Here is a 27,067-nt window from a genome sequence, read left to right on the forward strand (position 1 = left end):
TCATTCCTTTAGGGAGCATCCTCAGGTGCCCTTGATCCTGTCATCAGTTTGCTGAGATGTACAGTAATTGGTCTATAAGGATGGCATGGCCTAATTTAAAATCTGAAGAAAGTTCTGCAGCCCAACCAGACATTTATTCACAACTTTGATTAACACACAAGAAGAACATAAAGTATGGTAGGCACCGATTTGAGAGACATTTAATAAGACTGCACCCGGTAACACAGTTACGCTGTCTATTGTTATGAAATTCTGCCGTTCTGGTAGTGTTTTGTGTCGATGTTACGCAAGCAAATTGTCACCTTTGACTGTACAGGAATCTGCAGCTACATTTGTTCCTGGATATGTTTGAGAATCTACGTGAAGGTTGTGAACACTGTGCACACACACTTTAAACGCTTACATTACGCATACCATAGTAAATCAACACGCTAATAGTGTGTATGTTACTGTAGTTTTTTATAGTAGAAATAAATTCACAGATGACAACAAGAAAATATTGTTTTCATTTCAGTACTGTCTATTTTGACATAACGTATTTTATGATGTACATGTTTTTAAATGAAGAATAACAATTTTAATCCCATGGCTCATAGTATATGACCTTCCCATCCATATCTGCAGTACCTTGGCCCCACGCTTTGGAAAACACTGTGACATATGTGATGCACTGTACATATCATATACACTGATCAGCCATATCACATTAACAGGTGAAGTAAATAACATTGATTATCATGCTAAAAAAGAGTAATTTTAAGAGGAAAAATGGGAAAAGGGAAGGATTTTGAGGAGGGAGGAAGTAAAGAACAGGAGGGAGGAAGTGAGGATGGTCTTGCACAGTCCTTAGTGCCTCTCTCTTATACGCGACCAACCGGCCGCACACAGCTCTTCTTGGGTGTGATCGCAGTCGACATTGGCAGCCACTCCTCTGGTAACCCTGGCTGGACAAGGTGGCTTCAATGTCGATTGCAGCCGCCTTTTCCTCTTAAGTGGCTGGATTGCGAAAGCTGGCTCTCGGCGAAAAATAAAAGAGCCGTGGCAGCTCGTGCAGTCCTTTAGTGGCTGTCTTTGAAGCGGCAATCAAACGGCAATCCCTGGGGCACATGACATAACCCTGCTTGCATGCCACGTTTGTATTTAGTTTAACGCCCACCATGCATTCTTCTCTATTTAAAAACTCTACACTTGAATTCTGGACTCTGGAATTCTGGGCTTCCCACCTTACTTTTATAGCGTGGAGAGGAAGGAGGGAAGGTCACCTACTGTACCTAAATAGCCTTTGGAGTGAGCAAGGAGCAGGAAAAGATTTAGGCACACACCCATCACAGGTGTATGCTGTGACACATGATAATCAAAGTTATTTACTTCACCTGTCTGAGATATATTATGCAGTAGGAGAACAGAGTTCTCAAAGTTGATGTGTTAGAAGCAGGAAAAATGGGCAAGCCTTACAGCATAAAGGGATTTGACATGTAATCATTAGACGATGGCACAAAACCACAGGTCTTGTGGGGTGATTTGCAGTGGTTAGCATTTACAGAATGTGGTCCAAGGAAGGCCGTCCAGGGCTCACTAATGCATGTGGGAAATGAATGCTAACCAATCTGGTCTCATCCATTTAAAAGGCTAGTGTAGCACAAATGGCTGAAAAAGTTAGTGATGAGTCTTATAGAACTCTGATAGTTCCGCATAGAAGACTCTGTAGCCACAGACCACTCAGATTGTCCTTGCTGAACTTGTCCAGTGGTAAAAGCATTTACAGTGGGCATATAAGCACAAGAAAAAGGCAAGCTGACCGAGGCAGTGCTCTAGGTTGGATGTTCTCTATGTTGTCCTGGAAAACCTTATGTCCTGGCACTCATGTGAATCTTAATTTGACCTCTGACACGTACAGTACTGTACCACCTACCGAAACATTGCTGCAGACCAGCTGTACTTCTTCATGGTGATGGTATTCCCTAATGGCAGTGGCCTCTTTCAGCAGAATAATGTGATCTGATACATTTCACATGTTGTTTAGGAATAGCTGTAATGTAATAAAGAAGTAAAGGCTGTTGACTTGGCCTCCATATTCACCAGACCTTAATCTGTTTGAGTATTCGTGCGATGGGCCCAGCCCACAGAGGCTTCACCTTAGAGCTTACAGGACTTAAAGGATCTGTTGTCAGTGTCTTGGTGCCAGATACCACAGCACAGTTTCAGAGGGCTGGTGAAGTCAACAGATCAGGGCTGCATGCCACATGCTTCACTAATAACTCTCACGTCTCGTTATGCCTTATTTAGCAGTGCTATTTAAGCTGCAGTCTTTCAGAATCTCGCTGTCTAGCTTTTGTAATTGTTGTGTAGTGTTGCATATGCCACATTATTACATATAGTCTGTATGCTTTTCATGTCATGGCTATAGTTTTGGTTGTTTTGTTGGTAGTGCACATAGTGCAATCTATCCGATTTCCTGGATTTTGTTACAAACTTTAATGAGATGCATTGAGTGTGTTGATTTATTTATTTATTTTATTTTTTGTTTTTGTCTAGAACACCCTCGAGTGTGTGGAAAATTCATTTCACGTTAGTGGTATGACGGAGAATGCTCACAGTTGATGAAACTGCAAGCAATTTTGCACTGATAGTCCACTTTTATCTCTTTCCTATTTGTTTTTCCCATTCATATTCTCAGAACGACTTCTACTTCTGTGGATTTAAAGCTCAAGCCATCAAACGTGCTATGACACTTTAAGGTTTTGCCCACAGTACGCTGCTGCTTTTCGCCCTAAAAGTCGGCTGTAACCCCTCATTTTAGATCTACCAGTATTCAGTTTTTTGTGTAATCTTAAAGCAAGAATATTTTTTTCCCAAATCAGCTGCTTATTCTTTTATAACCTTAATTAACTACTTGTACATTTATACAAATTATGATTTCTGTGCTACTCTGTTGTTCCTTTTTCAGCATTCTATCTCATCTTTGCTATTTTACCATTCAAGTCATGCCTACTGTATATCACTTAGGTGTGTGTGTGTGTGTGTGTGTGTGTGTGTGTATGTGTGTGTATGTGTGTGTGTGTGTGTTTGTGTGTGTGTGTCCTGAGTAACATCCCAGAGCTCAGCTATAAGAACAGACTTTAAATAAGAAAAAAATATTATTATTATTTTTTTATATTTACTTATTTTTTATAAGAAAAAACTTTAAATAACTAGCAAAATACTTCTGTGTATAGCAAAATAATTCTGAGTCTGCTGTCTTTGGCAGCTGCTGGCTATGGGTGGGATTCTACTATTTACTCTGAGACAGAATGTAATCTGGTTATTGCTGTAGTGTGATTTCACTAAAACATGTTGATGATTGGTAACTTACTTAATAAATTTAGATATCATTAATCTGACAGTATTACATGGTATTGTAGTAGTTATTTAAACTATTTGTATTTTACATACCTACTCGATTATATCAAATCAGTATTCGGCACCACAGGATCATTAATTGAACCTAAACACAACTATAAGTCAACCTTTACACTAACCAGCCATAACATTAAAAACATTACAGAGCGCAAGACAGCTGAAAAAATGACATGCCAGAAATCCATCTGTTTGTCCAGGAGCCAGATTGTTGGTCGTTTGGGTGATTTATCAGGCACTAGGTCCCTGCACACATTGCACGTCAAAGAACAACTGATCAGGCCAAAAATTGTTGGACATTAGTCAGAGGCGACTGATTCAGGTCCAAATTTGGGCCAAATCTGTACAGTGTTTGCCCCGCCTTAGGAGGGTCTTAAAAGTAAGACATTTGTACAGTACTGAATATTATAGGTTCAGTACAGTAGTTAAACACAATCTCGGAATCAGATATCAAGCGGCTGTCCATGACACCATTTATACACATTTCAGAAATGACACCATTTCTAGACGTACTACAGCTTTTTAGTCAGTCTGTGCGTTGGCATGGCAATATACAAAGCTTCATCCAGCTGGAAATATTTTCTTTAATAGAGCTAAAATAAACAAAACTTGCAACACTTGCAAAATGAAGCATTTCTTTTATATTGAAGTTAATTTCTTGTTTATAGAAGTGTTACATAAAAGCTGTAATGACATTTGTAACCATGAGGTTGTTCTTAATATCAGCACAGCTGCAAACTGACTGAAGGTATCCTTCTTGCCTGTGCAGTCTCACTTAATTTTCTGAAAAAAGGTGCAAAATACAGTAATTAATGGAATACCAACACATAGCATAGCAGTGTGTTACCACAGTGTAACTACTTAATTTAAAATGTTTCAAGAGAAGTAAGAGCCAACACGTACAGTATTTCCTTTTTAACCTTGAAACCCAAGGTTGCAAAAAATAGCATTTTTTTTTTACATTTTAGATGCATACAAAGGAAAAGGAATGTGTGAGAAAAGAAAAGACAAAAAAGGAGACAGTTTTTCAGTAAGCTGCTGTGAATACACATCTGAAATGCTTCCTACATTTTGAGCAGTTTGCCACTATCTTACTGCTTTCTTTCTTTTTTTTTTGTAGAAAGTAACTCATTGGAGGGCAAAGCTCTGTGGGCCCCAGGGACAGACCTCTGTTCATCTGCTTTGAAAAGAAAATACTGCAAATCCAGAAGAACAGAAGGATTCATGAGTATTGGTTACCCTTTTATGTCAGCTAGAGGAGTCTTCATGAAGAGAAAAAGAGTAGTGTGGCAGAGCTGGTGATACTCCCTAACCAGCTACTTCATCTTAAAAGTCATTATCTCATTCATGGACTCCTAGAGACAGCATCTTAAAAGTAAACAACTGTTTTGATTTAAAAAAGTTCGAGAGACAGAGTGAGCGAGAGAGAGAGAGAGCAAGAGAGAGAACTGAGTAAATACTTGGCTGCTGAAATGTCTCCTTCCTTGCTCATCGTTGGTGGGGGGACCATCCATCTCGGGTTGTTTTTGTTGATTTTTCTTAATCTTTTTCTGCTCACGTTGGAAGCAAGACCCAAGGGCCCCGGCCATACACATCTAAACTCGATCCGCATTGATGGAGACATCTCCCTGGGAGGCCTGTTTCCAGTTCATGCACGAGGTCACAATGGAAAGCCCTGTGGCGAGCTGAAGAAGGAGAAGGGAATCCATCGTCTGGAAGCCATGCTTTTTGCTCTAGACCGCATCAACAATGACCACGAGCTCCTCCCTAATATCTCACTGGGGGCCCGTATTCTTGACACCTGTTCACGAGACACACACGCTCTGGAGCAGTCGCTCACTTTCGTCCAAGCGCTCATTGAGAAGGATGGCACAGATGTGAAGTGTCAGGGAGGTGGCTCCCCCATCATTACCAAGCCAGAGAGGGTTGTGGGAGTAATTGGGGCTTCCTCCAGCTCTGTGTCCATCATGGTGGCTAACATCCTTCGCCTTTTTAAGGTAAGCTTTGCTTTATGCCTTCTTTAGCTGACTTGTGGCAAATTGAATATCAACAGTCTTTATGACTGGAGGGTTGCAACTTCATAATTACAGTGCTTACTGTATATTATCATTAGAAATGTTTCAGGCATTTCTATTTAGGCATATTAGTTAGATAATGATACATTAGGAGTGAAAGCTCAGTGCTATGCCAAAGTGATTTATTTCTCGTATACTGCAGTAATCTTGCAATAATTAAATCAGAAGAACAAAACATATTTTCAGATGTGTTTTTAATTAAGTGTAATGTTGGGGATCTTTCACAAAACAAGTTCTTTCCTGTTATCACTTATGCTATGATAGCTATAGCTAACAGTGGCTTCCTCATCACCCTTTTTTTATGTTTTTGAGCATACATCCTGGAGACTATCCATTGTTTAAAAACGTACGGTATAATATGTAACTATTTCATGAAAAACTTAGAATAGGTCTCAGAGCATAGCATGTATTTTAATGCTCCAGCTGAAATAGCCCTCAGATAATGCATTTTTATACCACAATTCAAGGCTTTGTGGGGACACAGAGAGAGCGAATGGGCAGGGCTGTGAAGAGTGTGAGAGAGGAGAGATGCAAATGCTAATGTGGTTTCACAGAATAAGGGGCTCGTGCAATACCTCATCAATTAAAATCCAAAGTAAAGGTATTATATCATATAAACTGTTTTTTATATATATATATATATATATACACTGTTTGTCATTTTAGAATATAAATGACATACAGTATATATGGGAAAAGAAAAGACAAAAAAGGAGAGGAGTTTTTCAGTAAGCTGCTGTGAATACACATCTGACATGCTTCTTACATTTTGAGCAGTTTGCCACTATCTTACTGCTTTCTTTCTTTTCTTTTTTTGTAGAAAGTAACTATATATATCGATATACCTTATAAACCCTACCTCAACTGTGTGACTACCTCAAAGACCTTCATTTTTCTTCCAAATGTGCAGCTTTTATGCAAATGGGCTACTGCTGAGCCCCACACATGCAGACAACAGCAACATACTGAGCCACATGCCAGAGGAACAGCTTTTCTTACAGTATGAGGTCACAATAGGGGGAAAATCTAACTTGCTTTTTAAACTCCAGTCAATACAAAAATGGAAAAAAGGATTGAAAATATGTTCTTTTCTCACATAATTTTTTTACACACACACACACACACACACACACACACACACACACACACACACACACACACACACACACACAGTAATGTCCAGTGTGTGTGTGTTTCTGACATCTGAATGTCAGAAAATGAATACAAAGGTAACCTCTGATTATTAAACAATTATTGATACAATTATTGATTATAACAATCTCCTTAGTGTTTGATCATTTTACTAAGTTTGAGCAAAACAGCCACTAGTATGAAAGGTAAACAGTGTGTTGGTGGGGCGTGGCCAAGCGCCACTTTGTGAAGGATGTGAGAGTCAAGTGGGAAAGGATTCACACCTAAAGAGAATCTGGATAATTTATTACTGTGTGTTGTTGTGATTCAGGTTTTTATTTTCAGTTCACCTCAATGAACCATTTTAAGTGAAATTCACACACACATGTGGCTTGTTTTTGAGCTCTGTGCGCATATTCTCTCTCTGTATCTCTCTCTGTCTCACTCACTCACACACACACACACACACACACACACACACACACACACACACACACACACATACATTCTTTTCAGGTCTGTATCTTTTCCCCCACTTACCTCACTCTTGGGCCCTTCAAACACCACTTTGATTGACCACGCCCACACCACTTGACCTTGGCCCTTCACCACAGACATAATCTCAGTTTCAACTCCCATCAAATCCGCAATCTCTAAGCTTTACTCATTTACTCTCTTACCCGCCCATACTGTAGTCTATACCGCTGTATCCTGTACTCAGAGTCGAAAGGGGCCTGGAGCCTATCCCAACAGATCCCAGGGCACAAGGCGGGGTACACCTTGGAGAGGGTGCCAGTCCATCGCAGGGCACCCACACATACACACTTACATACTACTGGCAATTTGCAATTTGCTAAATAACTAAACGCCAATTAGCTTAATCTGCATGTCTTTGGACTGTGGGAGGAAAACAGAGTACCCGGAGGAAACCCACCAAGCATGGGGAGAACATGCAAACTCCATGCACACAGACATGGGAATCACACCCGGACCCTGGAGGTGCAAGGCAACAGTGCTAACCACTACACCACTGTGCCGCCCATCTAAGCGTTTATTACTTATTATATTTTATTGCTGCTACTTTGCTTTTCCTTTGTTTTAGAATTCTTTCATCATAAAATATATGTATTAAAATACATATATTTTTTTAAATGAAGTAGTCATCTTTAGTATCTTAATTGTTAGTTATCACATGCATAAAACATCATCAAGCTAAATTTAAAAGCTGACAGCTAAGTATGAGCTACTGAGTAATGGTGCCAATTTGTGACCTGATTAATTAATGAATCCTTGCAGTAATCGACATATGAATCGATTATGAAAATAGACTTTAATTGCACCCTTACAGTCAATATCCAAAAGAAAAAACCTTTTGAACCACCAAGTCGCTGTCTGTCAGGCATGGGGTCTTATATGGATGCAAGTGCAGATGACTTTTTATTAAGTGTGATACACCAACAACAAACACTAAGCATGTGTAGAGGAACTAGGCAAGCACACATAAACACAAAAGTGTGACACACTTAAATGTCAGAACCTGAAGAGCAATGCTCATTAGGAACATGAACATGACTCAGGTGCATGTGATGTCATGTGAAGGTCAAGGGCTGATGGGCAGTGCAGTCCAGCATTCTCCTCAGCACTGACATGACCATGCAGGCAAGGCAGACAGCTTCAGTACATTCACATGGTATACACGCTCATTTCATTCAGCTCAAAGAATTTTCCTACATTTTAATAGATTTTGATACTTCATCAATCACAGACTTTTCAATGAACGCCTTCATTTTTAAAAATCTAGCTTTTTTATGATACATGTGCTTTTTGTTATGAAGGGTAATATTTCAGTTTGATAAATGGCAAACAGCAGACTTTCCTTGAACACTTGAGGCAAAAATATGGATATGCAAATGAGCAGTGGATTTAGCCAAAACCGACACAGATGGAGTGTGAAGAAAACAACACGTACTGATTCCCCTCTTTTTCTCTTTTGAACCTGATTTGGTATGCCTCATATTTAAAACCTGGATTTTTTTCCCTAGCTCAGCACGATTTCAGACTCCAAGCACACCGTTGGCTCTTGTTGGGTTTGAGAATTTGATCAACAGACACATGGATCACGATGATCCAGGAAGTTTAGAGCGAAGCTCAGTGAAGCTTTATTACCTGTTCTGCATTTATTAATTTAATCGACATGCCAGAATGATTTGGACTCCTGTCCTCCTCCTTTCATATCTGTCTGTTTATTGCCGTAGAAATCATCTTAAAAGATCAGAGCTGCTTATACTTATTTTCCACCACATATTTTTCCTGTTTTGTCTCTCATAATTAAGGTATACCTATGATGAAAATTACAGGCCTCTTTCATCTTTTTAAGTCAGAGAACTTGCACAATTGGTGGCTGAATCAATACCTTTGTGCCCCACAGTGCACAAGTGTGCACTAGAAATCTACTTAATAAACACAATTTTACACCTTTGTTTAAAACGTGTGTGTGTGAATCAAAAGTAAGCTCCCCTTTCCCCCTTCTCATCTTACACAGTTACCCTTTCTTCTCACGCGCGCGTGCACAATAAATACGCCAGTTTATTGAAAAATAAACAAGAAGTCTCTCTAATGACACTCGATTGAGCGACACACTAACGGAATCACTGCTGTTAAGTAATAATAACACAACTTAACCTGCACTTTACCTTTAAAAAGAATCGCAACAGAGCAGTGTTTCTGTGTAAAGCAGAAAGAAATATTGTGTGTGTGTCTATGAAGGCGAAAGTGGAAGGGTCTGTGTGTGTGTGTGTGTGTGTGTATGGGGCACACACATAGACACACACAGCAGGCAAAGAGCAGGCTAAGCCTTGAGCAGAGAGAGAAAATGGATTTTTAACCTCTCTAATGGTGCCTTCAACACCATCCAACCGGCAGTACTGGGGGAGAAACTAATGAACATAAACATTGACACCTGCTTGGTTTCCTGGATCATGGACTATCTGACCTGCCGTCCCCTGTATGTCCGATTACAGAACATTTGGTCTGTGTCCGAGACTTTGATCTGCAGCACTGGAGCTCCCCAGGGGACTGTACTGTCTCCGTTTTTTTTCACCCTATCTACATCTGACTTTAGATATAACTTAGAGTCATGCCACCTGCAGAAGTTCTCTGACGACTCTGTGGTTGTTGGGTGTATAAAGGAGGGTGACACCTCTGAGTACCAGTCTGTAGTGGATGACTTCGTTTCCTGGTGTGAGCGTAATCATCTACAACTGAACATCAGGAAGACAAAGGAGATGGTTGTAGACTTTAGGAGAAGCAAGACCCCTGTGACTCCTATATCTATAAAGGGGGAGATAGTGGACATGGCCTCTGAATACAAATATCTGGGAGTCCATCTGGAAAACAAACTTAACTGGTCACGCAACACATCGGCACTCTATAAGAAAGGACAGAGTCGGTTGTACTTTCTTTAAAAGCTCAGGTCTTTTAATTCAATTCAATTCAAATTTTATTTGTATAGCGCTTTTATCATTTTTCATTGCCGCAAAGCAGCTTTACACAATTAAAAGAATTATTTAAGTTTGTATAAAATGGTAATTTGTATGAATCAAAATGGTCAGTTTGTCCCTGGTGAGCAGGTCTGTAACACCATTCTGCGGATGTTCTATGAAACCGTTGTGGCGAGTGTCATTTTTTACGCTGTGGTCTGTTGGGGTGGTAACATTAAGGTGTCTGATAAGAACAAACTGGACAAGTCAATTAAAATGGCCGTGTCTGTGCTATGCATGGAGCTTGACTCTGTGGATGTAGTAGCGAAGAGGAGGATTTTATCCAAAGTACAATCCATTTTAAACAATCCTTCTCACCCGCTATACAGTGTCTTCGCTGAACAGAGGAGCAGTTTCAGAGATTGATTACTATCAAGTGTTCCACAGAGCGCCACAGGAGATCCTTTCTCCCAACGGCCATTTTTAAGATTATTATTATTATTTATTACCTTTATTACCTTTCCTTAGATAACAACTGAGCACCTGTAACCGAGCATAAGCAATTTCCCTCTGGGGTTAATAAAGTTCTTTAAATCTTAAATCTTGAATCTTAATGAGACTTGCTTTGGCTTTACATGCGTGCAAAAAAAATGTTTTACGCACACACGTAGTCACAGTGTTATAGTAAACAGTACACACGTGCACGGATGTTGATTATACCAGTGAGAGATGTTCACTAAGACCCAGCAGAGGAGATGATTACCCACAATTCCGCAGCACAAGAGACAGAAAAAACGTTGGTTCAGATGTGATCACGTGATGCTCGACATCAAAACAAGAAGCACATACATGATACATGATACTCGTAAAGCTAGACTTGTTCGTTTTCCAAGTCAAAATTTATTTAAAATCTTTGCTCGTCTTGCGGTACACTCGCAAACCGTGTTACTCGCAATCCAAGGTTTCACTGTAAAATACAAATTTAAATAAATAAAATTTTGGAGTGGCCTAGTCAAAATCTGGACTTAAATTCAATCGAGATGCTGTCCATGACCTTAAACAGGCCATTCATGCTGGAAAAACCTTTAAAGTGACTAACTGAAACAATTCTATAAAGAAGTGTGGACAAAAATTCCTCCACAGTGATATGAAAGATTCATTGACACAGTAGTTGCCATCAAAGGTTGCACAAAAAGTTATTAGATTTGGGGGGCAATTACTTTTTCACATTGGGCGAAGCAGGCTTTGACAGCTTTTTTCCCCTCAATATATAAATGTAATCATTGTTAAAATCTGCATTCTGTATTTACTCTGGTTGTCTTTGTGTAATATAAAAATTTGTTAGTTGATCTGAACCATTTCAGTGTGAAAGATATGCAATAAAAAAAACATCAAACACTTTTTCACAGCATTGTATATACAGTACAGTCTGTACAGTACAGTCACTTTTTATACAGTACAGTGTCGTCCTTCCCAGGGAAAATTTTGAGGTAGATGACAAGCTAAGGGATTGTGCTGGTATTGCTACAGTGATAATAAAGCTTGTGTGCAAATGCTGCACTTTAAGGCCTGCCGCCAGAATGCTGACGTTTGGTGGGGATCTGGGCACAAACACATATTAATTTCAATACCAGATACACTACAAAAGCCTTTCTGACCATACATCTGACTATTATATTTGACCTTGCTGTTCCTCTAAGAATCGTACAGAATTTATCTTTGGAAGAATGCATGAACCTTGAGTGAGTAACTAGTATAGAATTAACTTGGACAGTGTTCAAAACCAAGGACAGGAATTATAAATGTACGAGTCTTATGCAATGTACATTGAATGCTTAAAGTGTCGTTAATTTATATTTTCTAGTTGTGATCATTGTCCTTTTGCTTCACTGCATGCAAGATGCTTTGCGACGTTTAAAAAAGGGAAGTGTGAAAGTTATGCTTTTTTATTTATTTATTTTTTTAACCTTTTTTACTTTTACATAACAAGGCTTAAGTGTGTTTGTGTAGGATGGATGGAAAGGCGTCAGTGTACGCGTTGTGAGGCTAATCTGATGATAAACCTAATTCATCTGATTCTGTTTTATTCAAATTCTGCACTATAAAATCACTCAGTTATACAGCTCCAGATATGGTTTAGCTCTGTTTAGACTAAACCATCAAACACTCCACTTATTCTTATATTTTCTTTTGTTAGTTGCAATATTTTGTCTTAGAACATTGTTCAGTATCAGCTATAACTTTTTTTTGTGAAAATAACAATAAAGATTGTTCAAGCGAAGATATTTACATAAATAAATAGTACACTTTTTTTTTAAATGCATGCATCCTTATTTTTTTTATATCTTAGTTTATGTCCACTTATCTTACTTATTTCCACTTCAATACAATTCTATTTATATAACATGATTAACAATGGAAACTGTAACCAAGCAGTTTTATAAAAATGTACAAAGTCTAGCTATGCATTTTAAATTTAGAGATGTATCCCTAATGAGTAAGCCAGAGGCAATTCCACAAGGTAAAAATCTTCCTGAGATGACATGAGAAAGAATTTTTGAGAGGAACTAGACTTTAAAAGGTACCATTCTCACTTGGGTGACACCAGAAGGTGTGATTATGTATAATTTCCTTCTATAACTATGTGCTATAAAAAAAAGTGCAATTGTGTTAACCAGAAAATGTATTATTGTTTTAAGATGAAGTTTATTTTGATGGTTAGCATCTGCTCATTGATAAAGACTTGGTTCAAGAGTTGAGTAGACATCACTTAAGTGAAGAATTTAACGGCTGTTCTCATTTTTCTTTTTTTCTTTTTGGTTTTCAAATGAAGCAAGGCATATTGCACACCAATAAGGAATATGTTTTCTTTGAGCTACAAGGGTATAAAGAGCACAAATGCTGAAAGTCTTTTGTCCATATTGTTTGGGTTATGTAAGTGTGAATTTTGTGTGATTTTTTAAAAAGCCAACATTTTCCATTTCATAGCATCTAAACTCAAAGTTTTGTAAAAATGTTGGTATTTATTTGAGTAAAGATGTGTGTAAAAAATATACAAAAAAAGTACATGTTTTTTTGTGTAAAAGATAATAAAAATCATCCACTCATAGTGCTTCTTATGGCTTATGCAACCATAAACTTAAATAAACAACATAGATAACTTTTTACTCTGCTATTATTTATGGTAGCAGTGAAAGGGTAAGTTGTAGCCAGGTGCTGCTAATCATCAGCTCTTGGTTAATTGTTCAGGTTTGCAGATCTCTATGACTGCAGACGTTTTGGCAGTTTGCAGGTGTGAAGGTGTCAGATATGAGTTCAACATTCTGCAGTGAAAAAAAAAACACTCATGAGTAGAAAGCATTTAAGACAGTTGTCACTCTTTCCAGCACGTTCCACCAGATTTACCCCAAGGTAAGACCATGCAATGCAAAAAAAAACAAAACTAAGCGCTATGTCTTAGACTCTACAGGCCCCACTGAGCATGTTAAATGTTGGAGTCCATGACAGCACAATTAGAAGAGGACTGAACAAGTATGTTTATTTATAAGGGTGGCCAAGAGAAACCTCTTCTGTTTAAAAGGAACATACATGCAGAACTGAAGTTTGCAAAACTACATTTGAATGAACCACATGACTGCTGGAACAATGTCCTGTGGACAGGTGAGACCAAAGTGTAGTTGTTTGACCTCAATGCCCAGAGCCATTTTTTTGGAAACGGAACAGCATTTCAGTAGAAACACCTGGGCACCTACTGGACCTGGGTACTGTTGGTATACTGTGTATACCAACATATTCTAGTGACAGATGTGAGGCCATCTGTCTGACTGCTAAAGGTTGGTTGAAATTGGGTCATGCCACAAGACAATGAGGACAGTATAATGAGGGTAAATCTTCATCCATCAGAATGGTTTAAAAAAGAAAAAGGTCCAGATCTCAATCAAATTAAAATGCTGTTGTGGGACCTTAAGAGAACTGTGCATAAGATAATGCCAAAAAGAACTTAGTGAAATGAAGCGATTTTGTAAAGAAGACTGGGACAGAATTCCTCCACAACTATGCGAGAGACATAAAGTCACATAGGAAACTATTTAAATTGTTGCATTCATGCAAATCTTTTGTGCATATTTTAAGTTTTTTAATGTTATTTGCCTGCTTCACCACAGTACCTAAAATATAGTATCCCACATAGTTTTGTTTCTTACAGTATGTAACATGGTTGTCCTTTTCCACAGAAAGTACTGCGGATGTTGAGTGACATATACCTGTGACGAATACCACTGGAGTGACTTCAACATTCTTAAAAACCCCTTTTAACACAATCAAATTGTACATTTGAATTTGAAAGCATTTGTAGTGAGCGTTGTGTAGCACTGGAAGTATCTTTGCTTCACTAATCACATAGAGACAGAAAGAAATGATAGGATTGGTTTGTCACAACATCTAAAATAGGTTGCACTGATGGTTATGTTTTGTCTAAAATGTGGAAGTTTAAAGCTCCTAAAAAAGGTTGTACGTTTTGTTATATACAACCCTGTGGGTCAAATAATAATAATTTGCCAAAATGAGTAAAATTTCAAAAATGGCATTTATTGCATTTTGCTGCCCAACTATTCATATGGCTAATTTCTTTCCAAACAATATTTACTTTTATTTGTCACAATGATAATTATCCCATTCTTATAATTACCCCTCATCTCTTAGATTGGGGCTTTTTTTTTTAATGGAACAGCAGAAGAACTGTGCAATTGGAGTTAATGTACCACATTTACAATCCACTTAGAGAATAACTTGTGCCATGACCCTACCATTACTATTTAAAACATTCACAAGAAGGGGGTCGAGATTTAACATGTACTTACTTGATTGAAAAATGTCCTTTAGACCATTAGGCTAAAAATATCTTTTGAATTTCCCAGCCTTTGTATGTATTAAATATACTAAGGCTGTCAAAATGCTACAGTAGTACTGTATCGTGCTGCACTTTGGTTGTTGAGGACAGACGGTGGGTTTGCAGATCAGCAGGATACACTCCAGTTCCAGACAGCCAGAGCGTGTTTATTACAGCTTCATCAGATTTGGCTGTTGCTCCATGGAACTACAGAAACATGAAACATCTCTTGGAGAATGAAAACTAATGCATTCCAGCAGAAGGTCTGGTTACACTCATATAAACATGCACACGCTTACACACAAGCACCCGCACATGCGCACAGACGTACCCTGATGCGGGAGGTCTGCCGCTCACGTGATGAGGACGCCAAAGAAAAACTAGCTGCTCAGCATCAAGCCGCGTCTGGACAGGCATCCTGTGATTTGTCTGATTAATATTTCATATCGGCTTCACATAAGATTGGAGTTTCTCTGCAGCTTCTTTATGTGTTGAACCCATCAAAAATTATAACCATAGTCTGAGGCTGCTCAGAGAAGCCTAATACATTTTAGGGAAGAGGCATGCTGCACCACTTTCATTATTCATCTCGCTTGGCAGAGGCCCTCTGTCAAACTTTAAGCACTAATAAAGTTTACAGCCATGTCCGCCTCCAGCTCGTCTCTTTATGTGTTCCTGAAATGCGGAGTTGCCAAGTAAATTTATGTTACTGTTCACAGAGGCGATCAACATTTTGGGTCTGTGAAATGTTTAACATAGTGATTAATCTTGCAGTAATTAAAATGCTGTATTTGTGTCATCTCTTCTCATAGCAGTGTGCAACAAAACAATTTTTCATCCTCAGAAGTCATGAACATAGCCTGTAATATACTCATGCTCCGGTACGTCATCAATAGTGCTATAATGCATATGCCTCCAGCGTGGATATGGTGAGAGAGAATGATAAATAACAACTAGGCTGGGCATAAAGTGTCATAAATAAAGGATGGCAGCCCTGGCTTTCAGGGGGATTTATTGATTAGTAGGTTTTAAGTTTGTGTTAGTATTCCTGTTATGGTGCTTCAATTTTTTGACATTCATACATACATTATACTGGACGATAGGCATTTGTCTGTATCATTCATTTGAGCTAGGAAATTTTTGTATGCACAGAAAAAAAAGAACAGGCTGAGAACCAGACTCATATCTGTGTATTCATTAATACTGTTAGTTTGAGGCTTTACTACACTTATTTAAACACACAACCTTACTCTTAGGCTCATAAACAGATGCATTCGCGGCAGGCCTATTGTGGAAAAAGAAGACTTTTTTTTTATTATAAGATCAGTTTTCATGCTGTTGCTCTAAAATATATGTATTTAAAGTTAAAAATAAATGGAAAGTGCTGCACAGTATGTAAGATTAAGAGCATAATAAAAGCTCCATGAACTTAAACATGTACAGTATAAACATCATCTGAACTTTTTTAGACTTTATTTAATTCTATATTGTAAACATTTAGTTCTGGATGTCAAACAAAGGGTTTTATACATTGTAAATACATATAAGCCCATATGAGTGTTTCAAATCATAACTCATTATTGGGTGGCTGGTATGATTCTCTTGTTAACCTTATTGTATTCTTCCCATACAATATAATGATTTTTAAACCCATGATTCTTAAATCAACCATCCTCTTACTCACTTATTTTTTATACTGCTTATCCTGTACCAGGTCACGGGAGGCCTGGAGCCTACCCTAGGGGACCTGGGGCATGAGACGGGGTACACTCTGGATGGAGTGACAGTCGATTTTAGGGCACAAAAGCACAGACACAAACACACCACACACAATGTGGTGTTGGACACACCTTCTAATTCCATGGTTTTTGGTCTTGCTTCCCTGGGATGGTCTTGAGCCACTGCTTGATGGGTTTTGCAAATATATTAACCCCTAACTTTTGGTATGGAAATAGACTCTGTTGTGATGAAACAGTTATGAGTTACTGTTTGCCATTTTCATTATAGGTTACCATATTTGTTCCAGTAATATCATTCATTCCTTATTTTTTCCATATCACTTATCTGCATAAGTAAGGGCCTGGAGCCTGTACAGAAGTCCAGGGCACAAGGCAAAGGACGCGCTGGATGAGCTGCCAATCGCAAGGCACAGGCACTTACAACATAATCACATGCTATGGGCAATGGGCAGTCAGCCTACAACACATCTTTGACAATGCGAGGGAAACCAGAGTAGCCGGAGGTTAAACCTATCAAGCATGTGGATAAACATGCAAACTCCCTACACACACACACACACTGACTAGAGGCAAGATTCAATCCCCTAATGCTGAAAGAAGCAGTGTTAACCGCTGAACCACCACGCCCCCAACTTAGTCATTTATTTAACTACATTTATTCATTTATTTATTAATCCATCCATCTCTCCATCCACTCATTCATTCATTAATGATCAGCAACCTCTTAACCTGGTCAAGGCTGCATTAAATCCAGACTAGACACACTGGACCTGAGGTGGTAGTACATCCTGACTTGGATGCCAGTCTACATATAAGAGGGCACTATACTCGCATGTTCTTACACTGATGCATGCCTATGTACTATTTTGCACAATCAATTTTTGGTTTTGAAAAATAGTTGAGAATCAGAGAATCTGAAAAATCACAGACACAGTATTATCATGTGAAACTCATAACAGACAGAATTTCAAGCTCAAGGCTCAACTCTAGATCACAGAGGCAGCAATACTACCTGCTTTAAATATGTAATATGTAAAATTGTAGCCTTAGTATTTTAAGGATCTGTGCAATTCTTTTTATTCCACACACAACCTAATTATATGATCATAACACATGTCCTTCTAAAGAAACATTAAATGAACTCAGTACATTTGACTTGAAACAGATTTCAGTACAATATTACAGGATGTAACGTTTGTATTTCTGTGCTACTCGACAGGGACATGTTGTACAGTAGGCATAGATAAAACCTGCATTCCTTTCTTTATTTCGTTTTTTGTTATTATTATTATTTTTTTGTCATTGATGGGAGTTAATAAATTTTTATTCACTTGCTATTCTACTCACGACTCTACATCAGATAACTTTCTTACAAGACCACACAGTCCCTATCTGGAGGAAAATATTTTTTTGCTTAAGGAGTAAAGCAGTACCCACTCGTTCAAGACTGAATCGGCTTGTCAAGTCTTTTACACAGAATTCCCACAATTCTTTGATGATTTTTGTTAGCTGTAAAGTTTCTGCCCAAGGGTGCACTGCGACAATAAGCTTTGCTTACTATGAGTGAAACAAAGTACAGTAGGAATGAAAACTCAAAAATGTATTTATATCAAATCCAAACTTTAAAAATAAATAAAAACTGAAGAACTGCTTTTTAACTGGACAAAATAAAAAAATAAAAAAGTTTATAGTCTCTATATTGAGCCATTCCTTCCTTACATTCTACCTTATATTCCCTCACCTTGTTTAGTTAAACTCACATTTCTGATTAGCACGTTGCTTTGAAGGAAACGAAAGATCTTGTTGGGTCTAGATCATCATTATTGCTAATCAATTTAGTGTTGATTGCAAAAAGGAGAAGTAATTGCTGTATTAACTGTTAGATGCCGTTGAATTGTCAAGAGTTTGGAAATGATGCATTCATACAGTGAATAAGTTGTTACATTCCTATGTTTAGCATGATTATCACTGACATGAACTAAAATGTTATCTAAAAAATATCTCCCCAAGTGTTGTCACACCTTATGAATGCAAATTAGAAAGGTTTATCGTTTTCATGTTCAGCCTTTTGATTGATGAGCTTTTATTGCTATTCGTAAATATGCTTTTATTTACTTCTTAGTGATAATTAGGGTCTTGTCACAGAATTAAGATCTAACTGAATTAAAATGTATCATTACTTGTTTATATACAGTATACAGTACAAATCAAACGTTTGTAAACACCTTATAAATCAATGTTTTTTGCCTATTTTTTTTTTTTACAATTTAGAACAATACTGAAGATTACAAAAATATGGAATAACACATATAAAATCATGTAATTAAGTAACAACCACAACAACAGTCAGTTGTTACTTTAAGACATGAAGGCAAGCTATTTTGGAAAAGTTCTTACAGTATAAGAAAAAGCACCATGATGAAACTAACTCTCATGAAGACCATCCCAGGAAAGTAAGACCAATACCTATCTCTGCTGCAGTTAGAGTTACAGTACCAGCCTATCACAAAATTACTGCACCTCATTTTATAGCCGTTATGAAGGCTTTACAGAGCATGTTTAAAAGAGATTATTGCAAATTCTGAATGCCTTTAGCATTGTTTCACAATGTAGAAAGAAATAAAAATCATAAAAGACCAAACTTTTGACTGGTAGTCAAAAGTTAAATGAGATTACTGGTACAGAGTCTCACATCCAATTTCAGCCAATTCAGATCCAGTACTAAATTTATAAGATGGCATTATGCCATTCTGTTGGCAACATTGTTAAAATGAACTTGTTTAACAGAGCAGAATTCATCTGCCTTGAACTAACACCTACAGTACATTTGGCACGCTAGAAGGTTTTCGAACAGTGTCCAAGTCTGTAATCAGAATAAATTGTATGGGATATTTTAACATTAGATTTTAGAAAATTTCAAACTTAAGGCTCGGAGCTTTACATAAACATTTCTGAATTAGTTCCTGGACCCGGAACTCAGTTAAACTCACTGGGGGAATTGGCTCCTGCCCCCTGCCTTGTTCAAACACACTTGTCAAGTCCAGCATTGACACTGGGCCTCTAGACTGAGATTAGTTCTGACTTACACTGCACCTCTGTGTAGTGGTCAATTCCCCATAGCCTGGAACATTTTCTCCTTTTATGTTTCTACTGCAATTTATTTTACTTCTGTAGAAAATGTGCTGTATAGAGCAACCACGGTGTAACAACTCATAGGTTTAAAAGTGCACGGTTTCTATAAGACATATAAAGAATGGAATGTTACTTCTGTCTGCTTTCATATCATTGTGCAATGTTGTAAAAAAATATTAGGTTTAAACATTGTTTAGGATTTAAATATTATTGGTAATATAGCACATGTACATTTACTTAATTACTGTACTTTACAGTTTTTTGCATATATGAGCGTTACTTGAGTAGTTTTACTTCATCTTCTACTTCACTACATTTCAGCCTGCTTTACATAACCACAATGGGTGTAGCATTTAAAGCCATCTGCTGACTCATAAATCTAGCATATTTACAGTTTGGAAGGCTAGAGACAGACATAGAGACTTTTTTTTTTTTTACTCTTTTTTTTATTTAAGGATGTGAGCTATTGCAAGTATAGTACTTTGAATACTTAAATAAATGTAAAAGTTTTGTATCCATGTACAGTAAATTAAGGACTTTTATTTTACTTGAGTAATATTTTATCTGGGGTATCTCTACTTTTACTCAAGTACAGGATTTGTGTACTTTGCCCACCACTATAACAAATTGATACACTGATTTTGGCCAAGAGTTTATCTAAAGTAGCAAATCAAAGTCTCAAGTGCAGGTGGTCAAAATGATCTTCTTGGCTTGCCTTGATGTAATTCACTGTGCTACAACAGTAAAATCAATTATGTCTATAAAAAGGTCACCCTTCCTCGTCTATGCTGCTGGATGGTATGAGTGAGACATTCGAGATAAATACTAATGCGACTCCAATGAGCAAAACCTGGCGTGTTCCTCCAGACGCTGTAGTAATGAGGTTTTTATTTATAAAAGTATATATTAATATAATGTTGGTCCATTCTTTGCAGCTATAACAGCTTTAACTCTTCTGCAAAGGATTTCCACACGGTTTAGGAGTGTGTTTATGGAAATTTTGATCATTCTTTTAAAAGCGCATTTGTGAGGTCATACTGAGGTCATATGTTGGATGAGAAGGCCTGACTCGCAGTTCTTCAGTTTTTCTGCATTTTTAAAAGTTTTGATTTGGTATGAATCCATTTTAGAGTTTTTATTCCTACTTTGTTTCACTCACAGTAAGCAATGCTTATTGGTGCAAGTTTGGTGTGAAAGAACTTGACTGACCTCAACTTAAGAGAACACCTTTAGAATGAATTAGAGCGAAGACTGCGAGCCAGGCCTTCTCATCCAACCTCAGTGACTGACCTCATAAATGCGCTTCTGGAAGAATGGTCAAGCATTCCAATTAACACAATCCCAAACCTTGAGGAAAGCCTTCTAAGAAAAGTTCAAGCTGTTATAGCTGCAATGTGTGAGCCATGGATTTGGAATTGGATGTTACTCAACTTCATATGCATGTAAGGGCAGGAGAGCAAATACTTTTGGCAATATTGTGTATATACATTATATATATATATATTTAATGAATAAAAGCAGGGGGAAATATTGATGTTCTGCATGTCCAGTAATAAATACAATGTTAATTAGTTTGAAAGCTGCATCCAATAAATTACAGTTCATTTTATTTTGACTCAGCGAATTACCATTTTCCAAGTAATGTAACTTTAGAACTGCCAGTGTTTAAAAAGAATAATTTAGTGATTATTTTTTCGAACAGTTAATGGTCCATGAATCTTTTATTCTAACTTTTATGGGTTTAATAATCTATTACTATAAATGCTGGCATCAATTATGATTACCATTCAGTCATCTTCACTGACATCTAAAACCACAATACTGTATCTGTATTTCCCCTGAAACGTACTTTTCTGTTGAGTAGAACAGAATTTCTTTATCACACTACAAAAACAAATGTGCAACTACTGTATAAAGCCTGAGCCTGTTAAAAAGGATGGAAAAATGCCCGCTAATTTGGCAGCCGACCGCCAGCCAGACTTCTCCATCATAGAACAGCCACTGGGGAGGGAAAAGCCTTACACGTGTTTCTCCAAGACAGATGATGCCATCTTTCTGAACTGTTGCTCATGACTGTTGTCACATGACACTCTGAAAAAAGTTTGCCCTCTTCCACATTCCTCAGTTCAAAGATGGCTTTAATTGGTTAGTGTCACTGTGATTGACTGGGGATAAAGATTGCGCTGTTTTTTTATTTTTTTTTGCTAATAACTTTTAATTGAATATGCAATTTTAAAGACAAATAAACAAATGCATTGCTTCAGGATTTGGGTGGGGGGTGGGGGGGTGGGATGGAGCATGGAGGTGGGACAAAATGAATGACAAGCAAATCATAGGATAAATATGTAAACAAAAAAAATCATACATAGTTATTGTTTGTACATATTGCTTCAATTGACATAAAACTAATCAATTATGCTGTTTTTACTAATTTGCACACTTGGCTCCTGGCCACGAATGGCTTTGCTTTCATCAGAATTCAAACGTTGCTATCTCCTGACAATAGGTTGAATTCTTTTCTGTTGCTCCATTTAGGAGGCAAAGCTTGTACAAATTGTACAGAGAATACTGAGGAAAAATAAAAACGGTAAAGCCTGATTTATTTCATCTTGACAGCTGTTCTTTGCTATTGCTTGTAAATGTTTTCTGTGTAAAATTTGTAAAAGAAATGGCCACTGCTCAAACTTGATGTTGGAACACGGGGGTGTTTAGATTCAACTGAAATTCTTCCTCCTTTGTGAGTGAAGAATGGAACATCGTTATTCGCAAGGAGGGCTGACAAGATTTACTCTTGACAACTCCCCTGATTGAGCTTATTCAACAAAAAAGCTTGATTAATTTGTCCTTACTCTAAAAGTCTTTGCAAATTGCTTACATAATCTTCACTAACGTCCTGGCTTTCTTCTTTTGCTGGATGCCGAGAACCAAAGTGTAGGACTGGGACACCATATCTGTATTGATTTAACACCTCGTTGGGGAAATGACAGCTGAATCAAGATTAACACCCCTGCTCAATATCTGCACCGCGTGCCCGTTTCTTTTCAGTCCCATTAGTTGAGAGGTGATAGCCAAGCTGGCTGACAAATCTGTTTACACTGTCAAGTGTGTTCGATGGCAAACACGCCAGCAGCAATCTGCTGCCTTATGAAAGCTTTTTATTTTGTCTCTACTTTGGCATTGATAAATAACCTACTTGCTATGTTGTTCCACTGTCCTTATGCAGCCCCAGAGTGTGTATATAACATTTTAAGTTTTAATGTCTGTTGCTCGCACATTTTTTCATGACAGTCGAGTTTCTGGGACAGATGAAATGAAGTTGTGATGGAAGAAATGGGTTATAATGCCAGATGTTAAACCAGATGTTCTCCCTGTGCAGTTCAGTGAAATGAACACTGAACGTAATAGAAGACAATGACAAGACAGGGTTTGTTGAAATTTTTTACAATTTAGAAATTTATTTTTGTTTAACTGAAACTTTGTCCATTCCAAATGTGTTCTAGTTAAAAAGATAAATAAAATCTGGTGGTGATCACAAGTTTTCATGGAGGATAATGTCTCCTAGAGCCGTCATTCCTTTGTTCAGTTTTATAGCCGTTTTCAAAGCCTTTACTGTCACCTGTATGTATTTCCTCTCATAGATACCCCCAGAGACCATTGACCCTGCCAGGGTTCTATCAGAATCCAACTTGGTAACATTTCACCTCAAACGAAGTCATGCCCCACACGTCATGTCAGTAATTTTTCCACATTTGTGATAAGAAGATCCCTTTTTGTACTACGCTGCACCCTTATCTTCAGTGACACATTCTCATCTGGTGGTGAAGGGCAAAGTCTAAACTCTTTAGTCTGTTGAGTCAGACAACACCAGAGGAAGAGCCTTCTGTGCTGCACTCTTACTTAGAGTGGCTTTTAAAGGAACTCACTCGAACGGAAGTGTTCATTAACTGAACAGATCTTGACAGGAGAGAAGCTCTTTTGTTTCCGAGCATTAGTGTGCATCAGTACAAAGCAATAATGGCTTCATAGCATCTAGAAAGGGGTAGAGACATGGACTCACTAAAACATTACCTGTCTGCAGTCTGTATACTTAGCACCAAAGAAGAAAATATAGAGCATACCCTGCTTTCAAACAATACTATACATATACTAATACAATACATATACTATTTATTTGGTCATGCCCTTTTTGTATGATGCTGAAAATAATAAATAATAAATAATAATCACCACCGCAAATTAAATGATTGTTTTTTTTATATTAGGTTATTTGAAAAAAAAATTTTTTTCTCCTATAGCACAACAAATTGCCAAATATTTAACTTTTATTTTGTTAGTGAATGGCACATCACACTTTTGAACCATATATAGTTGTTATAGTTATGTTGTGCAATGTCTGCATGCTAAGTTAGCTCCAATTATAATTCACAGTATAGTAGCTGAAAATAGTCAGGCTCTCTTCTGCCTTTCCTTGTCATGTTACCAAGAATCCTGTACACACAAACTGCTGAATTTTTTTCATGTGACGTAAAACGTAGTACCTTTTGCAAAGCTTACTCTGATTTTCATTTGCTGTCAGATTCATGCTGTCATAGACAATTAATCAACAAATTCTAAACAATCACATGCAAGAATTAATACCACCGATTCACATCACTACCTCAAATTCCTGCTTCCGATGTACTGGTGTCCTATTTAAGGTAAATTCCTTTTCCTTGTGATCAGTGTTACTGAGATAGACCCTGGATCCTCACAATTCTGAAGAGTGTAAGTTTTATTAAAGCACTAAATCAGAGTCCCAGCTGAATCTCGGAGCCAGTAGTTAATATGTCTTTACGGTAAGTAAATTTTTGTGGTTTGTTGGCTTAATATTATTTCTATTTTATATTTTATTGAAGTTCTGTATGATTTTGTTTTCTGCATTTTTATCATTTATGCAGAAATTATGTGGTACAGTAATAATAACTACACTTGTTAAGTGCATATACAGTTTATATTATAGACTGTTGTATGCACTCTTCCCATTCCAAAACCAAATTCATCTCCAAACTTATGTGCATTATATTTTTATTGCCTAGAAATTTGTTAGCACCTCAGATATTCTCAGCACAAAAAAAGTCGCATTTATACGTCTTTTTTATAAAAAAAAAAAAAGTATAAAAATGTTCTGGAGCCAAACAAAAATGTTTTATGACAGTAATTATGGAGAGCTCTTTGTGTTGAAGTGTGAAAATATATGGCTTTCTTGCATAATGAGGGAATTATAGAGATTATTCATGCTGATTTATGAAGGGCATAGCCATGAAAATTAAATGTTGTCATGATGACTTTAGTTAGTAATTATACAATGTGTTTGGCCAGTAAATTGTTTTCCGCAAAAACCAATGATGCAATTCTGGGAGACTTATTTTACATGCGCCAATGAACTATATAATAACAGCAGTTTTGTGGCAACAATGCTTCTTGTACCTATAGAAATTTGCCTTGTTGCTTTATAATAATGTATATGTATATTGTAATAAATATTTTACACCATAATATATATAGATATTAAAAATGGGAAATAACTCAAATGACTTTTCATGTCCTTATGAGTTCTGCGCTTATATTTTTATATAAGAACTTTTCTTATGTTACAAAGCTACAGTGAAAGTCAGTGGATTGATTAGTTCTGACCGAGTAATCTGAGTGGATGAGATCTGGTGATATAAAGCATTATAGCACTGGGACGGTTTACTCTATACGGTATATATCACTCCATATGTGTGCTAACAGTCATGTTACACTAACTGTTGGTCACCATCATGGGTATAGTCTGCAGTACTGGAAAGAGGAGAGAGCAGCTGCTTGCCAAAACACACATTCTAAACAAGTCATGGAAGCTCTTTCAGCAAGGAAACACATCTCATTACATATTTTTGACATGTTATTATGACATCCTGAACAACACTTTGTTTCCTTATTACTTGCTTCTAGGAAATTCTGTATTGGCTGTGTTGTTTGTTTTTTACTAGTTTAATACTAGGATTTCTTTAGTATTTAATACTTGGTGTGTCGAACAAGGGCACATTTAAAGCTATTTGGGATTTAACCCCAGCAGCCAGGGGTTATCTGATATTCCAAAGGGGATTAAGTGGATATCTATATAAATAAAAGAAAGGTTTTGAATGTACATTAATCAGAACTCAGTGATATCTTTACGTTTCATGAATTGGTAGACCTCGAAATCAGTCTCAAAAAATTTAAAGCACAGAATTTAATTAAACTTTTGGTATCTACCTGAAGTTAAACTTTTGCCATAAATTAAATTAAAATGTTGAATAAAAGTGATGTTAAGTTCCGGATTTAATAATCAACTTTAAAATAAACTACTAATAGATATTAATTAGAAAAGAATAACTGAATATTTTACTGGGGTTAGGTAATATTTTCACAGCTGAAATAACAGCGCTAAGGTGGTATAAAATAAGTGAATTTAACAAAAATTAAAGTGAGTTGTTTTCAAACTAAACTTAATCTTTATTAGATCTTCTTCTTCTGTCAAAACAGGCAGACTTGTAGGCACATCCAGGGCACTAAGCTCCCGTTCCTCCACACCCCAAAGATGCTTTATTGGGTTGAGATCTGGGGCCTGATGTATAAACGTTGCGTACGCCCAAAATGGGCATAGAAATATGCGTACGCATTTTTCCACGCACATATCGGGATTTATAAAAAATAAACTTGGCGTAAATAAGTGCGCACCGTAAGGATGCTCTTGACCGTGCGTACGCACTCTTTTAAAAGAGTATGTGTTTTGGCGACACCAACTGGCCCAAATAGCAATAATTATTTAAAATAGTCATCACCCAATTAATCAAATTGCATCAACCTGAATTATCATTATCAGCATTCTTAACCAAGTGCAAATACTTTGAATTTACTTTTTTTTAATGAATGGGCTATAAAAAGGTATGTGCGTATATAACATATCATCATAATGGATGCTCTAGCGCTGTTAGAAGACCTTGCTAATGACGCTCTACGGAGGGAGCGTGTTTTCAGAGACCGTGAAGATTTCCTTGCTCATGATGATAATTGGCTCATGAGCCGATTTCGATTTCCAAGAGCCATTCTCTTGGAATTGTGTTCTGAATTACGGTCAGTATTGGAAAGACCCTCGCGGAGAAACCGCGCTGTGTGTTCAAGTACAAGTGGTGTTGTCTTTTTAAGTTATTTTTTATTTGCATA

At 37.3% G+C, this 27,067-nt stretch overlaps 1 protein-coding gene across 2 annotated transcripts in view; it reads left to right on the forward strand.

The window, feature by feature from the left end:
* grm4 (glutamate receptor, metabotropic 4) overlaps positions 1-27,067 on the forward strand; it is a 216,720-nt gene that overhangs the window by 71,553 nt on the left and 118,100 nt on the right. For both annotated transcript variants that reach the window (XM_053498325.1, XM_053498326.1), the window contains exon 2: positions 4,517-5,393. In XM_053498325.1, the coding sequence (XP_053354300.1) occupies positions 4,869-5,393 (525 nt within the window). In that variant the 5' untranslated portion in view covers positions 4,517-4,868. The remainder of the gene's footprint in view (positions 1-4,516; positions 5,394-27,067) is intronic.

This window comes from Clarias gariepinus, chromosome 6 (genome assembly GCF_024256425.1).
Source record: "Clarias gariepinus isolate MV-2021 ecotype Netherlands chromosome 6, CGAR_prim_01v2, whole genome shotgun sequence".
NCBI classification, from domain to species: Eukaryota; Metazoa; Chordata; class Actinopteri; order Siluriformes; family Clariidae; genus Clarias; species Clarias gariepinus.